Below are 17,377 nucleotides of genomic sequence, written 5' to 3' on the forward strand. Positions count from 1 at the left end.
CGACCCCGGTGGCGGCGGCGGCGGCGGCCGGGGGAAGCCGCGGGGCCGGTCATGCGGCTGCGGGGCCCGTGGCCCGGAGCGTCCGCCCAGCCCTGAGCGAGGTGAGCGCTAGAGGAGGGTCCTGGGAGGAAGAAGGGGCGCCCCTCGAGGTGTCTGCGAGCCGGGTTTGGGGCGACAAGGGACCCGAGGGGCTCCAGGGGTGGTGGGAACCTGGCAGTCGGGACGCCCGAATTCGGGCGGCTATGGGGGATGCAGGGACACCTGGGCCTGGCGATCCCGGAGGACCGGGTCCGAGGGTCCCGGAGTGGGAAACTGCACGCTTCGTGTCCCAGTCGCAGCGACCGTGGGCTGGGGACGGCAGAGGCCGGGTCCTTGAGGAAGGCGGTACGGGGCGAGGGCGGAGGACCCAGGCCCGGCCAGAGCAGGGTGTGGGTTTGGGAAGGGGTCCCCAGAAAGGCGGAGTTACGGTCTTCCTAGAGATGGAAGGGAGATGGAGTTTGGGCTTAGGACTTGCAGAATGGGACCCCAGAGTTTCAAATGCCTGAATCCGGGAAACGGTGGGAGAAAGAGGGAGAAGAGGAGGCTCCAGGCCTAGGGGGAGGGTCCCAAAGGAGGAAAGCCAGGAGGAATAAGGAGATCTGGGCGGGCCAGTGAGAGTGAGGAGGAATTGGAGCAAGATTGGGTTTTAAAACGGGGTGCAAGAATGTGGAGGAGGGACGAGGTCCCATCTGGGAGTCAGAGGGGCGAAAGGGAGAAGCTGAGATCGGCTATCTGGGACGGAGGCAACCAGGGTGGCCGGGGTAATGGTGCCAGTTTCCGAGCCCACAGGGCTGCCAGAGGACCAGGCAGCTCGCGGTCAAGCCCCTGAGCCGCCGGGCGGGGGATGGGAGGAAAAGCTGACCAGAGCCTTCCCAGACTCTGAATCTTGGAGGCCTCCAAGAGGCTGGGGGGGAAGGAGGGGGGATCTGGAGGCTGGGAGTGCGGGGTGGAGCGGGGAGGAGAGAGTGTTGCCTCAGACTCCAGAGTCTTTATTCAGGTGGAGCAGAATTGCAAGGCTAGAAGAATTCTGGTTAAGGAAAGTGGAGTTTTATGTCTTGATTACTTTGTTGGGGACAGTGTTTAGGGGACTCAAGCTTCAGAGTTAAAAATATCCCGGGTATTCAGGGATGTAGCGGTCTCTGGTTGATACAGGCTGAGGGTCCCAAGTAGAGACCCCCAAATGATGGGATTGTGTGGCTTGGGGAAAACTCTTGCAGGGGTCGGGGAGAATCGTGGGTAAGGAATTTCAAGTCCTTGAGCTCTGGGTTGAGGAGCTCCCTCGTTGGAATTTCTAGGTTCCTAAGTGGAATTGGGGAGGCCACGGATATGAACTGGGGATCTCCTGTTTGGAGTCTAGTGTTATGAAATCGGGGCTCCATGCTGGATGTTGAAGAGGATCTGTGATTGGAAGTCCCAGCATGGGAAACTGAGGTCCAGAACCTCTGGTGGGAAGGGTTAGGGGAGGCGGTTTTGGGACTCCTGCTTGGGATTTTAGAGTTCAGGGCACTGAATCCTAGTTGGAAGGATAAGAGTCCGATGTTTGGGGTGCTCTGATTAGGATGCTGGATTGGTGGTGGCGGTGGTGGGTTCCCAGCTCATTCATGATTTTTTTTTTCTTTCTTTTGAGATGGACTTTCACTCTGTCACCCAGGCTGAAGTGCAGTGGCGCCATCTCGGCTCACTGCAACCTCGCCTCCTGGGTTCAAGCTATTCTCCTGCCTCAGCCTCCCAAGTAGCTGGAATTATATATGTGAGCCACTGTGCCCAGCTAATTTTTGCATTTTTAGTAGAGACAAGGTTTCACCATGTTGGCCAGGCTGGTCTCGAACTCCTGACCTCAAGTGATCCACCCACCTCAGCCTCCCAAATGCTGGAATTACAGGTGTGAGCCACCTCACCCAGCCCCATCTCCTGATTTTGACATTCTGGAATCTCTAATCGAGATTCTGGTGCTATGTCTCTGGGTTCCAATGTTCTGGGACTCAGCAGCCTGTGAAGATGTTCCAGCATTCCAGGTCCAGGGGCCTGCCTAGATGTGGGAGGTTGGAATTACCATTCTGGCGCTAGGATCTGGGTTGTGAGATGTCATCTCAGATTGGGGTATCAAATGAGGTCAATGCACAGGATCAGAGTTAGAAGGTCACGAGTCAAGTTCTTGGTGTTAGAATTGGGTGTTAGGCTCAAGATACAAATCCAAGAGCCTAAACTTAAATGGGGGCCTCTGCTCAAAGTCTTAGATAGGGCAGAGATCAAGAGTGTGAAGCCCCGGTATGGGGTTAGAGATCCTTGGTTAGTGACCCACTTTGGAGATTTCTGGGTGCAGTTCAGAGACAGGGTGCAAGAAAATGTATCAGGGTATCAGGTTAGGGCAGGGAGTTAAGACTGGGTAGCTTGGGTTAGAGTTTCTGGCCAGCTCAAGTTGTAGAGCATCCAGGGTTCAAGCCCAATGCCCTGTGCTCTGGGATCTAAGTCCTGGCTCAGAGTTCAGGTTATTGATTCTTGTTGGAGTCTGATGTTCACAACTGGGGGCTTCGATCGGCGCAGAGAGACAGGGCTGTGGGATGCCAGGTCCTAGAGGTGAAATCATTGATTGGCCTAATAGTTTCTGACTCACTGACCCACACTCAAGGTTAGGGACTCTGGTGGCATCTGATTTCTAAGTTAGGGTCTCAGGTCAGCAGGTGAGGTTAGGTTTAGGCGGGGAGACCTGGTTCTGGGGTTCAGAATCTCAAATTAGAATTTCTGCTCAGAGTCACAATATTTGGGACCCAGGTCCAAACATGGTTGGAGCCAAGATTCAATCTCTGGGCCTGGGCTGAAAGTTAGGATCAGAAATCTAATTCTGGGGTTGGGATCTGGATCTGGAGCCAGAGCACAGGCAGCAGGTTTGGGGAGCCCAGTCCTGAGGCTGAGGCTCAACAGTTGGTGTCTCTGGTCAGAGTCTAGGGTTGGGGTCAGGCCACAGAGGTCAGATCTGAGAGAGTTCCATTTGGGAGTCGGTGTCTCTGGCTAGGACCCAGCATCCCGGGTTGCTGCATGGGGTCAAGCACTCTGGTCGGTCCCATGGAGCTCTGCACTGCAGCTTCCCTCTCACAGGCCCCGCAGGGCGCCCCCTGCCTCTGAGGATGAGTCACTGCAGCAGCCGCGCCCTGACCCTGTTGAGCAGCGTGTTTGGTGCGTGTGGCCTGCTCCTGGTGGGCATCGCGGTCAGCACTGACTACTGGCTGTACATGGAAGAGGGCACAGTGCTACCGCAGAACCAGACCACCGAGGTCAAGATGGCCCTGCACGCCGGCCTCTGGAGAGTCTGCTTCTTTGCAGGTACAGCCCTCACCTGTCTTCCACTCAACAGTTTCTGCCTTGCCTGGGGTCTGAGAGTCTTAGCCATGGTCCCATCCATTGGGTTCCAGAAATCCAGAAATGGATCCTGATTCTCTACCGGAAGTTCAAATTTCTACGTGGAGTTCCAATGACTAGCCCTTTATTCCTGGATCTAGGAGCCCCAGTGCTCCAGGTCCCTAACCCCTAAGGAATTCTGGAGTCCTTCCTTAAAGTTTGTAGTCTAGGTTTAGAACTTGTCCACTGCACAATTTCAGTGCTGAATGGGCAAGATCAAAAAAAAAAAAAAATGCATGGGACGGGCGTGGTGGCTCACGCCTGTAATCCCAGCACTTTGGGACGCCAAGGCAGGAGTGTCCCTTGAGCTCAGGAGCTTGAGACCAGCCTGGCCAACATGGTGAAACCCCATCTCCACTAAAAATACAAAAATTAGCTGTACGTGGTGGCGCACCCCTGTAATCCCAGCTACTTGGGAGGCTGAGGCAGGAGAATCGCTTGAATCCGGGAGGTGGAGGTTGCAGTGAGCCGAGATCACGCCACTGACACTGCACTCCAGCCTAGGTGACAGAGTGAGACTCCATCTCACTCTGCCTAGCTCTGACTGGTGGTGTGCACCTGTAGTTCCAGTTATTCAGGAGGCTGAGGCAGGAGGATTGCTTATGTCCAGGAGTTCGAGGCTGCAGTGAGCTATGATGGTGCTGCTGCACTCTAGCCTGGGTGACAGAGCAAAACCCTGTCTCTAAAAACAAAAAACAAACAAACAAACAAACAACAACAACAAAAAACTATACCTCCCAGGGACCACAAAGACCCATTCATTGTAAGAATCCTGGCTCCCCAGACCTCGTCCTCTTTAGGGACTGTGAGTTCCGATCTACAGATCTTTTGTTGTTTAGGACCTAGAATTCTAGCCTTGTCCTCCTCCAACCAGGAGTCTCTAGGGCAGCCAGAAAGAGGAGTCCCGGGCCAGCTGCAGTGGCTCACGCCTGTAATCCCAGCACTTTGGGGGGCCAGGACGGGCAGATCACAAGGTCAGGAGTTTGAGACTAGCCTGGCCAACATAGTGAAACCCCATCTCTACTAAAAATACAAAAATTAGCTGGGCATATTGGCATGTGCCTGTAGTACCAGCTACTCAGGAGGCTGAGGCAGGAGAATCACTTGAACCCAGGAGGCAGAGGTTGTGGTGAGCCAAGATCGTGCCATTGCACTCCAGCCTGGGTAACAGAGCGAGACTCCATTTCAAAAAAAAAAAAAGAAGAGAAAAGAAAGAGGAATCCCAGACAGACATCCACCCACCCCCCTTTCCCAACACCCCTGGAGTAGTACGGCTTGTAACCCTTGGGCTAGGCCTTGCACCCCCAACCTGGGGTCTCCCCTCTATCCATCCTGCCCCACCCCACCCCACAGCCTCTCTAGAGCTTAGGAGCCTCTCATCCAGGCCCGTCTGTTTCTCTTCCCCCCAGGTCGGGAGAAAGGTCGCTGTGTGGCCTCAGAATATTTTCTTGAACCAGAGATCAACTTGGTGACGGAAAACACGGAGAATATTTTGAGTGAGGGGATGTGGGGGTGCTTAGGCACAAGAGAGCAAGATCACAGTCGAGTCCTGGAGTCCTGGGAGGGGGCAGGACTAGGGAAATGGTGGGGTCCAAGGGAAGGAGGGGAGGCTTGAAAGAAGGCAGAATGGGTCAGGCGTGGTGGCTCACACCTGTAATCCCAGCACTTTGGGAGGTTGAGGCAGGTGGATCATCTGAGTTCAGGAGTTCGAGACCAGCCTGGCCAACATGGTGAAACCTTGTCTCTACTAAAAATACAAAGATTAGCTGGGCGTGGTGGCACGCGCCTGTAGTCCCAGCTACTCAGGAGGCTGAGGCAGAAGAATCGCTTGAATCTGGGAGATGGAGCTTGCAGTGAGCCGAGATTTCGCCACTGCACTCCAGCCTGGACAACAGAGTGAGGAAAAAAAAAAAAGGAAGAAAGAAAGAAAGAAGGCAAGGCAGAGTGGTTAGGTAAGGAGAAAGGGCAAGGTTGAAAGGGTGAGGTCCGGTTGGTGAGGAGCAGTTAATCAGAAAGGGGGCGGAGTTAAGCCCAAGGAGGTGTGGCCTGTGTGAGGGGGCGTGGCAGGCCTGTGTCTGCCGAGGAAATATCAGGGGAAGGGGAGGAGTCAGTGGGGAAAGGGAGGAGCCAAACAAAAAGGCAGAGGTGGTGACGGCAGAGGTCAAGGAATGGGGAAGTGTCCCACTGGAGATTCCCTCCTCACCCCTGTCTCTCCCCATCCCCTCCCCAGAGACAGTGCGCACGGCTACCCCCTTCCCCATGGTCAGCCTCTTTCTCGTGTTCACGGCCTTCGTCATCAGCAACATCGGCCACATCCGCCCGCAGAGGACCATTCTGGCTTTCGTCTCTGGCATCTTCTTCATACTATCGGGTGAGCCTAAGGACTTGTGGGCTGGGGGACCACTTCTAGTTCCAGGGACCTGTGGTTCCTTTTCCACTTAGCCACTTCCTTGCTGTGTGGCCTGGGAGGAGTTGCAGACCCTCTCTGAGCACCACTTTCCTTCTATGTGCAATGGAAATAGCAGTGCCCACTGCAAAGCGTCCTTTAGAGGACCACATTATAGCGAGGGCTAACTGGGTGCTAATTAGGTACCAGGCTCTGTTCTGATACTCACAACAACCTTGTGAGGTAAATCCTATTAATAGCCCATTTTACAGATATGGAAACAGACACTCAGAGGGATGAAGTCATTTGCTCAGGGCCATACAACTAGTGAGAGGCAGAGCTGGGAGTGAAACTCACGCAATTCGCCTCCGGAGGCTGTATTTTTAACCACTGCTGATAAACTGCAATTAACAGTTTAAAAGACTCCTTATTTTCTGTGCAATATTTTATTTTAAATTTTTTCAAATAAATGGAAAAGTCCAAAGAATTTTATAGCGAACACCCATGTAGCCACCACTTAGAGTCAAACATTAACAGATCACTAGACTTGCATGATCTTGGGTCTGTCCATCTGTCTATATGTCCAACCATCCATCAATCTACCTTATTGTCTAGAAGCATTTCAGAGTAACTTTCAAGCATCAGTACCCTTCACCCTACTTACATCATCATACATGTGATTAGCTAGAGTTCAATATTTGTTTATGGTTATTTTTTTTCTTCTTTTGAGGCACAAGCCTCTTTTGCATATGTGAAATCACACCCATCTCCTAACGTCACTACCTAGGAGTTATTATTAGCACTCACTTGATAAAACGGGGGTTCCAACGCCCAGAATTGCAGAGAGTTGCCCAAGATACCAATATAAACTATTTCCAGAGGACTTGAGTTCAGAGTTCCCGTCCAGAGTTCCAATAAAGCCTTTTTTCTTTCTTTCTTTTTTTTTTTTTTGAGACAGAGTTTCGCTCTTGTTGCCCAGGCTGGAGTGCAGTGCATGATCTCCACTCACCACAACCTCTGCCTCCTGGGTTCAAGCAATTCTCCTGCCTCAGCCTCCCAAGTAGCTGGGATTACAGGCACGCACCACCACACCCAGCTAATTTTCTATTTTTTTTAGTAGAGACGGGGTTTCTTCGTGTTAGTCAGGCTGTCTTGAACTCCCAACTGCAGATGATCTGCTCGCCTCGGCCTCCCAAAGTGCTGGGATTACAGGCGTGAGCCACTGTGGCTGGCCTTTCTTTCTTTCTTTCTTTTTTTTTTTTAATTTGAGATGGAGTCTCCCTCTGTTGCCCAGGCTGGAGCCCAGTGGCGTGATCTCGGCCCATTGCAACCTCTGCCTCCCAGGTTCAAGCAATTCTCCTGTCTCAGCTTCCCGAATAGCTGGGATTACAGGCGTGCGCCACCACGCCCAGCTAATTTTTGTATTTTTAGTAGAGACAGGGTTTTGCCATGTTGGTCAGGCTGGTCTTGAACTCCAGGCCTCAAGTGATCCTCCTGCCTTAGCCTCCCAAAGTGCTGGAATTACAGGCATGAGCCACCATGCCTGGCCTAAAACCTTTTTCTTGAGTGTTAATCTCCTCCAGATTTCAACTGAGTCCAATCCAATTCAGTCCAATTCAGCTAAAATCAGCCCAAATCAACTCAGCTCGAGTACATTTAACTCCATCCATCCAACCCAGCTAACCCCAATTTATTCTGACTCAATTCTTCAGTTCAATTCAAATGAATTCAACATAATTTAGTTAAACTCAAATCAGATCCTTGTAATTCAGTTGATGGTTTATGAACAAACCCCACTGCATGTCGTCTCCATTCTGTCCCCTGGGGCCGGCACTCAACCCTCTTTTCAGTGGCTGTGCAAATAGTTGAAAAGGGATTCTCCAACTAAGCAACTGAGATCCAAAGTGCCTGATCCAGTATCCCCTCCTCCAGTCTCTGCTCCTCACCCAGCCTCCTCTGGGTTTAACCTCCCCCATACCTTCAACCTAACCTGAAGAGACCTTTTCCAGGGAAGGCAGGGTGCAACCTCCGTGCAAACTTGAATCACAGTGTGTGGAGCCAGACACTGAGCTAAAATAAGACGTGGAGAATATCACGATCCTAGAGTGTCAGAGCGGAAAGGTCTCATCATTTTTCAAATGGGAAATTAGTGGCCTAGAGAGAAAAAGTGGGGCAAGAGTAGATAGCATGGGGATTTTTATTCAACCCGTCAAAATCATTATAAGGAAAGTCCCATTGTTTGCAGTTCACAGGAACCGAAACAGGGGCTTGAAGAGGCGACATAGCTCGTCAATGGCAGAACTGGGATTGGAATCTAGGGCATTCTGATTCCTAAATCCATGCTTATACCACCCACTGCACCAGGAACTGACAGCCCAAGGTCACGCTGAGGATCAGTGGTGCAGGCAGGCTGGAAGTCACGTCTCTAGGGTAACAACAGAGTAATTTGGAAGAGATTGAATCCAACTGCCTGAATTCCTTCCTAGCATTCATTTCACAGGCTATGACCTATGCACTCCACCCCAAGGTATCCAGGCATGTGCTGCCAAGCTTGTGGGCTGTTGTGGCTGAAGGCCACATGTTGTGAACCTAGAAAGAACTGGGTTCAAATCTTGCCTCTACCACTTACTCACGGTTTGAACCAAAGCCTTCTTTTGTGGAGTTATTGAGGGGACAAATCTTGGTCAGTGGTTGGCAAGCTTTTTCCACTTAGGGCCAGATAGCAAATATTTTAGGCTATGTGAGCCATAGGTTCTCCGATGCAACTATTCAGCTCTGCTGGGAGGCAACTTGGCCACTGTAGTGCAAAAGCTGCCAGGTTAAGCAAATGGGAGTGGCTATGTTCCAGTGACTACTCGTGGACTCTGAAATTTGAGTTCAATGTAATTTTCATGTGCATGAAACATTCTTCTTCTTTTGATTTTTTAAGTCAAATTCTTAAATTTAATTTATTTAAATTTTTGTTTTTTTAAATCAAAGGAAGAATAATAGGTAAAAATCATGCTTAGCTCACAAACCATACAAAAGCAGACAGTGGGCCAGGTCGCCATTTGCCAGCCCCTGATTTAGATCATGAATGTAAAGCATCTGACCCAGTGCCTGACTGTAACAATAAGTGCTCAACACTTGTTGTTTTAAGTAAATAAATAAACATAGTAATCATAGTAGTAGTACTAGCGGTGGTGGTGGTGGTGGTGGTGATAGAAGTAATAGTGCTAGTAGTAACAACCAACTTTTTAAAATTTTTATTTATTTATTTTTTTGAGACGGAGTCTCGCTCTGTTGCCCAGGCTGGAGTGCAGTGGCCTGATCTCAGCTCACTGCAAGCTCCGCCTCCCAAGTTTACGCCATTCTCCTACCTCAGCCTCCCGAGTAGCTGGGACTACAGGCACCCGCCACCTCGCCCGGCTAGTTTTTTGTATTTTTTAGTAGAGATGGGGGTTTCACCGTGTTAGCCAGGATGGTCTCGATCTCCTGACCTCGTGATCCACCCGTCTCAGCCTCCCAAAGTGCTGGGATTACAGGCTTGAGCCACCGCGCCCGGCACAACCAACTTTTTAATTTTTTTTTTTTTTTTTTTTTGAGATGGAGTCTTGCTCTGTCGCACCAGGCTGGAGTGCAGTGCCGGATCTCAGCTCCTGAAACTCCGCCTTCCCGGTTTAATGCCATTCTCTGCTTAGCCTCCCGAGTACTGGCACTACAGGCACCCGCCACCTTTGCCTGGCTAGTTTTGTATTTTTTTATAGAGATGGGGGTTCACCGGTTACCAGGATGGTCTCGACTCTCCCCTTGTGATCCGCCACCTCGGCCTCCCAAAGTACTGGGATTACAGGCGTGAGCCACCGTGCCCGGCCTAACTTTTAAATTTTTATTTTACTTTTTTATTTTTTATTTTTTTGAGATGGAGTTTCGCTCTTGTCGCCCAGGTTGGAGTGCAGTGGTGCAATCTCAGCTCATTGCAACCTCCGCATCCCAGGTTCAAGCGATTCTCCTGCCTCAGCCTCCCGAGTGGCTGGGATTACAGGCATGTGCCACCACACCCAGCTAATTTTTTGTATTTTTAGTAGAGATGGGGTTTCACCGTGTTAGCCAGGATAGTCTTGAACTCCTGACCTCAGGTCACCCTCAGCCTCCCAAAGTGCTGGAACTGCAGGCTGAGCCACCGCACTTTGCCCTTATTTTTATTTTTTAATTTTTTTCTCTTCTGGCCAAATGTCAGCTCACAACAACCAACTTTTTTGGGGGTCCAGACAGTTCTAGGGGCTTTATACATATTAAGGTATTTATTTTTATTCACCTTGTAAGGCAGGTGCCATTAACATCCCCATTTTACCATTGGGAAAACAGAAGCATGCAGAGGTTATGTTGTTCCATAAGGCAAGCAAGATTCCAACCCCGGCTCCTCACCATGGATTATGCTGCCCCACTAAGGTTAAAAGCATAAAAAAGGAGGAGATTTAAAATGAGAGGTTAAGGACGGAAATAGTACCAATGCCTTGGGACTTGGAATGGAATAGCCTGGTGTGACTGCCTCCTGTTCCCAATGAGGAAACCAGGGCTCAGAGAGAGAAAGACAGGGATTGCCTCAGGCCTGGTCATTGGTAGAGTTGCCCCAGGTCTGGTCATTGGTGGAGTTGTCCTCAGGTCTGGTTATTGGTGGAGTTGTCCTCAGGTCTGGTCATTGGTGGAGCTGCCCCAGGTCTGGTCATTGGTGGAGTTGCCCCAGGTCTGGTCATTGGTGGAGTTTCCCCAGGCTGGTCATTGGTGGAGTTTCCCCAGGTCTGGTCATTGGTGGAGTTTCCCCAGGCCTGGTCATTGGTGGAGTTGTCCCAGGTCTGGTCATTGGTGGAGTTGTCCTCAGGTCTGGTCATTGGTGGAGCTGCCCCAGGCTGGTCATTGGTGGAGTTTCCCCAGGTCTAGTCATTGGTGGAGCTGCCCCAGGTCTGGTCATTGGTGGAGTTTCCCCAGGTCTGGTCATTGGTGGAGCTGCCTGAGTCTGGTCATTGGTGGAGTTGCCCCAGGTCTGGTCATTGGTGGAGCTGCCTGAGTCTGGTCATTGGTGGAGTTGCCCCAGGCTGGTCATTGGTGGAGTTGCCCGAGTCTGGTCATTGGTGCAGTTGTCCCAGCTCTGGTCATTGGTGGAGCTGGCATTCAATTCTAGAGAAACCAGTGGAAGGACTAGGGCAGGAGGGATAGGGTCACAGATGGGCATTAAATGTCTCACAGGGACCTGTGCTGGGGATGGACTAGAGGGAAAGAGACTGGAAATGTACAAACTGAGGAGGCTTGTGTAGTGGTTCAGGCCGTAGCAGATAAGGTCTGTGCTGGGGCTGGAGATGTGAGGAAAAGGCAATTGGATGGCCATGTGAGAGAGATATATTGATGGAAGAATCAATAGAATCAGATGACTGACTGCATGTGGTTGGTAGAAGTGGGAGGAAGCTAGACAGGCATTGATTTTTTTCCAGGTCATAAGAGGCATGTGCATGCGTGTCCCCCATTAGCCCCTGATCATTAAACATGATCTGTGCATATGTTAATTCATCCAGTCTTCAAATATCCTGTATACCAGGCCCTGTCCTTGGCACAGAAGACACAATTAAATCCTCATGTATAACTCAGACGCACTCACTCACAGAACAGCTCTTGACTACCTGTCAGTCAAAGCTTTTCACACTTTTTCTTAAATTCCTTCAGTAGATTCCCATCACACTTAGAATACACCCAAATGCCTCAGTCTGGCCTCCAAGGTCTTCTATGATTTGGCTACTGCTCAGATCTCTGACCTCATCTCCTCACCCACTAGCACTCTCCGCATTGCTTATAAGTTCAGCCACATTGGCCTCATTCTTCTCCTTGAAAATGCTAATCACAGCCTCACCTCAGGACTTGGTACACTCATTATTCTTCCCTGCTTGGAAGTCCCTTCCCCACCTCCAACTCCATCTGACCCTGATTCTCAGAAGCCTCAAACTTTTTTCTCTTCAGAGTTGCTTTCTCTGACAACACTACCTAGTATTCCCTTACCCCTGCTGTACTATCACATGCTTTATTTATTTTTTAATAGCATTTATTGCTACTGTTGTGATACTTGTTTTCTGTCTTTCTGTACAAGAATGTAATCTTCAAAAGGGCTGAGACAGGCCAGGCATGGTGGCTCACACCTGTAATCCCAGCACTTTGGGAGGCCAAGGTGGGTGGATCATTTGAGGTCAGGAGTTCGAGACCAGCCTGGCCAACATGATGAAACCCTACCTCTACTAAAAATACAAAAATTGGCTGGCCATGGTGGTGGGCCCCTGTAGTCCCAGCTACTTGGGAGGCTGAGGCAGGAGAATCACTTGAACCTGGAAGGTGAAGGCTGCAGTGAGCGGAAATCATGCCGCTGCACTCTAGTTTGGTCTACAGAGCAAGACTCTGTCTCAGAAAAAAGAAGAGTGGGGGGATGCTGAGACCTTTTCTTTCCTTTCTTTTTCTTTTCTTTTCTTTTTTTTGAGACAGAGTCTCGCTTTGTTACCCAGGCTGGAGTACAGTGGTGCGATCTCCTGCCTTAGCCTCCCGTGTAGCTGGGATTACAGGAGCCCGCCACCATGCCTGGCTAATTTTTGTATATTTAGTAGAGACGGGGTGTCGCCATGTTGGCCAGGTTGGTCTCGAATTCCTGACCTCAAGTGATCCACCCACCTCAGCCTCCCAACGTTCTGGGATGACAGGCATGAGCCACTGCGGCCCAGCGGGCTGAGACCTTTTCAAACATGTTCTTGTTTGTATCTTGGAGCCTAGAAGTGTTGTTTGTATGAAGTGCAAACTGAACTATTTCCAGAATGAGTGAGGGCAGAATGGATGAGTGACAGTCCTGGGTATTCTGAGAAAAGGGATGATGCATTAACCTGACATAGTAGGGTGCTGTGGGGAGGGTGAGAGAGACCAGGGAGGGCTTCCAAGAAAAGGTGACAGCTAAGTTGATGCCGAAAGGGTCAGGGGGAAATTTTCAAGTCCAGAAAGAAAGGAGCCTGGTTTGGAGACGGAATTCACAGCATGCGATAAGGCCCTAGAGGTGAGCTAGGACAGGCCAGGCACCGTGGCTCATGCCTGTAATCCCAGAACACTGGGAGGCCAACACAGGCAGGTCACCTGAGGTTAGGAGTTCGAGACCAGCCTGGTCAACATGGTGAAATCCCGTCTCTACTAAAAACACAAAAATTAGCCAGGCGTGGTGGCAGGCGCCTGTAATCCCAGCTACTTGGGAGACTGAGACAGGAGAATCGCTTGAACCTGGGAAGCGGAGGTTGCAGTGAGCCGAGATTGCACCATTGCACTCCAGCCTGGGAAAACAAACGAACACACACACACACACACACACACACACACACACACACACACACACACACACGAAAGAAAGAAAAGAAGGCAGCTAAGACAGAGGTCGACGCCAGCGCACCTGTCCATGGTCCTGAAACCCAGTTGCTTTCAAGCCAGGATGGTTCTATTCAGCTTGGAATGTAGGTGACTCTTGCCTGCTGTGCTTTAAGAATTACAAAGCAGATGAAGTTGAGGGGGTGGGAAGAGAGTAAGAGAGTTGGATTGCAGAGATAGAAAGGGGGAAGGGAGGGAGAAAAGAGAAAGGAAAAAAAAGGTTATTTTGGAGAACCAGGGCTAATGCAAAATGGCCAGAAAGAAAAAGGAATGATAAGAATGACTTACTACAGGGCCGGGCGCGGTGGCTCAAGCCTGTAATCCCAGCACTTTGGGAGGCCGAGACGGGTGGATCACGAGGTCAGGAGATCGAGACCATCCTGACTAACACGGTGAAACCCCGTCTCTACTAAAAAATACAAAAAAAACTAGCCGGGCGAGGTGGTGGGCGCCTGTAGTCCCAGCTACGCCGGAGGCTGAGGCAGGAGAATAGCGTGAACCCGGGAGGTGGAGCTTGCAGTGAGCTGAGATCCGGCCACTGCACTCCAGCCTGGGCGACAGAGCAAGACTCCGTCTCAAAAAAAAGAATGACTTACTACAAAGAAAAGAGAAAACAAAATATTTTCCTCAGTGGAAATATTTCTTTCTTTCCCATCAGACCCTGGTCTTGACTCTGCTTATAGAGACTGGTATTTATTTATTTATTTATTTATTTATTTATTTATTTATTTATTGAGGCAGGGGAAATCTGCCTCTTGGTCTGTTGCCCAGGCTGGAGTGCAATGGCACAATGTTGGCTCACTGCTACCTTCACCTCTTGGGTTCAAGCGATTCTCATGCCTCAGCCTCCCGAGTAGTTGGGATTACAGTTGTGTACCACGACACCTGGCTAATTTTTTTCGTAGTTTTGTAGAGATGGGGTTTCACCATGTTGGCCAGGCTGGTCTTAAACTCCTGACCTCAAGGGATCTGCCCACCTCAGCCTCCCAAAGTGCTGAGATTACAGGCATGAGCCACTGCACCTGGCAGAATGTTTGTTATTTAGAGCTGTAACATGAAACTTGGGCCTTAAGTCTGGGGTTGGAGTGAACTATGAGGCAGGTGTTGTCAGCAGGAACAAGATCACAGACAGCCTGGAACGACAGGCTGAGTTGTTTCTCCTGAGGACAATGAGGAACCAGGGAAGAGTTCTGAGCCTGGAGGGAGAGAGTCTGCTTTGGATTTCAGAAAGGGAGATGAGGATTTTGGAACAATGGTACAAACATGCAGAATAAGGCCTGAAGGCCGGGCACGGTAGCTCACGCCTGTAATCCCAGCACTTTGGGAGGCCGAGGTTGGCAGATCATGAAATCAGGGGTTCAAAACCAGCCTGGCCAACATGGTGAAATCCCATCTCCACTAAAAATACAAAAATTAGCCAGGTGTGGTGGCACATGTCTGTAATCTCAGCTACTCAGGAGGCTGAGGCAGGAGAATCACTTGAACCCAGGAGGCAGAGGTTGCAGTGAGCTGAGATGGCGCCATTACACCACTCCAACCTGGGTGACACAGTGAGACTCCATCTAAAAAAAAAAAAGAGAGAGAGAATAAGGTCTGATCTGGGACAAGGGACTTGGGGAAGCAAAAAGGGGGTTAGATTTATGAGGAATTCAGGAAGTAAAACAGACATAATTTGATTGTCCTTCGGTGACCATCTCTGATGGATGAGAGAGAGAAAGGGGGAGAGAGAGAGGGGAAAAGAGGAATGAAGCTGATTCCCCTGCATTTGCGTTAGGCACTGCAGTGAGTGTGATTTCTGGGCTTCCTTCAATCTTCCTTTCCTATAAACCTGCTCATATTTCAAGACCAATCTCGGTGCGTTTTCACCATGTAATGCTTCATGATCACTCTCTTTTTTTTTTGTTTCTATTTTTTGAGATGGAGTCTCACTCTGTCACCCAGGCTGGAGTGCAGCAGCATAATCTCAGCTCACTGCAACCTCTACCTCCCAGCTTCAAGCGATTCTCCTGCCTCAGCCTCCTGAGTAGCTGGGATTACAGGAGCCCGCCACCACGCCTGGCTAATTTTTGTATTTTTAGTAGAGACAGGGTTTCACCATGTTGGCCAGGCTGGTCTCAAGTGATCCGCCCTCCTTGGCCTCCCAAAGTGCTGGGATTCCAGGCCTGAACCACCACGTCTGGCCTATAATCACTCGCTTACTGCATCTCAACATTGTGGAATACGAGAAGTTGAAAGTGTTATGGAAGTTCAGAGCAAGGAAAAGTTAATTATTGGAAGGGATAGAGGAATGGTGGGAAATAGAGTGAATGAGCTTTTCTAGATGTTCCAGCTGCATGGCAAGTATATGCATTCATTCAAACAGTATTGACTAGTTGCTGGAGAATAATAAAGAACAAGGTGGATTCATTTCTAGCATCATGGAGTTCCTAGCATCCAACTGGGGATGGAGGAGTTGTCTAATAAAAAAGTAACAAATAGAAAACATAATGTTAGATGGTGCTACATGCTACAAAAAAAAAAAAAAAAAAAAAAAAAAGCAAGTTAGGAGAAGGAGAGTGATGGGGAGGGGTTATGATATTATCCCACCCACCTGAATGTTTTTCTCTCTATCTTTCCCTCCTACCTCACCTCTTTTTTTTTTTTTTTTTTTTTTTTTTTTTTTTGAGACAGAGTCTCACTCTGTCACCCAGGCTGGAGTGCAATGGTGCCATCACTGCTCACTGCAACCTCCACCTCCTGGGTTCAAGCGATTCTCCTGCCTCAACCTCCCGAGTACCTAGGACTACAGGCCTACAGGCGGGCACCACCACGCCTGGCTAATTTTTTTTTTTTGAGACGGAGTCTCACTCTGTTGCCCAGGCTGGAGTGCAGTGGCTCAATCTCAACTCACTGCAACCTCTGCCTCCCAGATGCACAAGATATTTCCTACCTCAGCCTCCCGAGTAGCTGGGATTACAGGTGCCCGCCACCATGCCCCATTAATTTTCTGTATTTTTAGTAGAGACGGGGTTTCATTGTGTTAGCCAGGATGGTCTCAAACTCCTGACCTCGTGATCTGCCTACCTAGGCCTCCCAAAGTGCTGAAATTATAGGCCTGAGCCACCACACCCAGCCAATTTTTGTATTTTTAGTAGAGATAGGGTTTCACCGTGTTGACCAGGCTGGTCTTGAACTCCTGACCTCAAGTGATCTTCCCTCCTCAGCCACCCAAAGTGCTGGGATTACAGGTATGAGCCACTGTGCCCAGCACCACCTCACTTTTTAAACACACCACACACAGGTTTTTTTGGCTTTAGCATTTGAAAGTAAATTGCAGACACGTTGATAGTTCATCTCTAAAATTAAGTGTTAGTATGCGTCCTTTAAGGGTCAGGTGGTGTGGCCTCACTTTGGGAGGCCGAGGTGGGCAGATCCCTCGAGCTCAGGAGTTCAAAACCAGCCTGGGCAACGTGGCAAAATCCCATCTCTCCAAAAAATACAAAAGTCAGCTGGGCATGGGGCATGCGCCTGCAGTCCCAGCTACACGGGAGGGTGAGCTGGGAGGATGGCTTGAGCCCAGGAGGTGGAGGTTGCCATAAGCTGAGATAATGCCACTACACTCCAGCCTGGGCAACAGAGCCAGATCTTGTCTCTAAATAAATAGAAGAATAATGACATTCTTCTACATAACTACAACAACATTATCAGACCTAGAAATTGTATAATTCCATAATATAATTTAATACATTTTTAAACTGTCTGGCTATTTCAAGAATGTCTTTTATAACTCTTTCCCCAGAACCAGGATTCAATCTAGGTCCATGCGTGACATTTAGTTAATAAGTCTCTTTTTTGGCTGGGCGCAGTGGCTCATGCCTATAATCCCAGCACTTTGGGAGGCCGAGCTGGGCGGATCATTTGAGGTCAGGTGTTTGAAACCCTGTCTCTATTAAAATACAAAAAAGTTAGCTGGGCGTGGTGGTGGGTGCCTGTAATCCCGGCTACTCAGGAAGCTGAGGCAGGAGAAAGGCTTGAACTCAGGAGGCGGAGGTTGCAGCGAGCTAAGATCACACAACTGCTTCCAGCCTAGGTGACAGAGTAAAACTCTGTCTAAAAAAAAAAAAAAACCTAATTCCACTACTATTTGTTTTTACAATATTG

At 49.7% G+C, this 17,377-nt stretch overlaps 1 protein-coding gene across 3 annotated transcripts in view; it reads left to right on the top strand.

Moving 5' to 3' along the window:
- The first annotated feature begins 6 nt into the window (after nt 1-6).
- CACNG7 (calcium voltage-gated channel auxiliary subunit gamma 7) overlaps nt 7-17,377 on the top strand; it is a 29,391-nt gene continuing 12,020 nt past the window's right edge. For 2 of the 3 annotated variants that reach the window (XM_017871787.1, XM_017871789.1), the window contains exons 1-4: nt 7-101; nt 3,136-3,360; nt 4,845-4,931; nt 5,666-5,806. In XM_017871787.1, the coding sequence (XP_017727276.1) occupies nt 3,165-3,360; nt 4,845-4,931; nt 5,666-5,806 (424 nt within the window). In that variant the 5' untranslated portion in view covers nt 7-101; nt 3,136-3,164. Of the gene's footprint in view, nt 102-3,121; nt 3,361-4,844; nt 4,932-5,665; nt 5,807-17,377 lie in introns of all 3 variants that reach the window. The other variant, XM_017871788.1, reaches the window with a different exon arrangement.

The sequence above is a fragment of the Rhinopithecus bieti genome, unplaced genomic scaffold, assembly GCF_001698545.2.
Source record: "Rhinopithecus bieti isolate Rb0 unplaced genomic scaffold, ASM169854v2 scaffold_6949, whole genome shotgun sequence".
In the NCBI taxonomy this organism is placed as follows: Eukaryota; Metazoa; Chordata; class Mammalia; order Primates; family Cercopithecidae; genus Rhinopithecus; species Rhinopithecus bieti.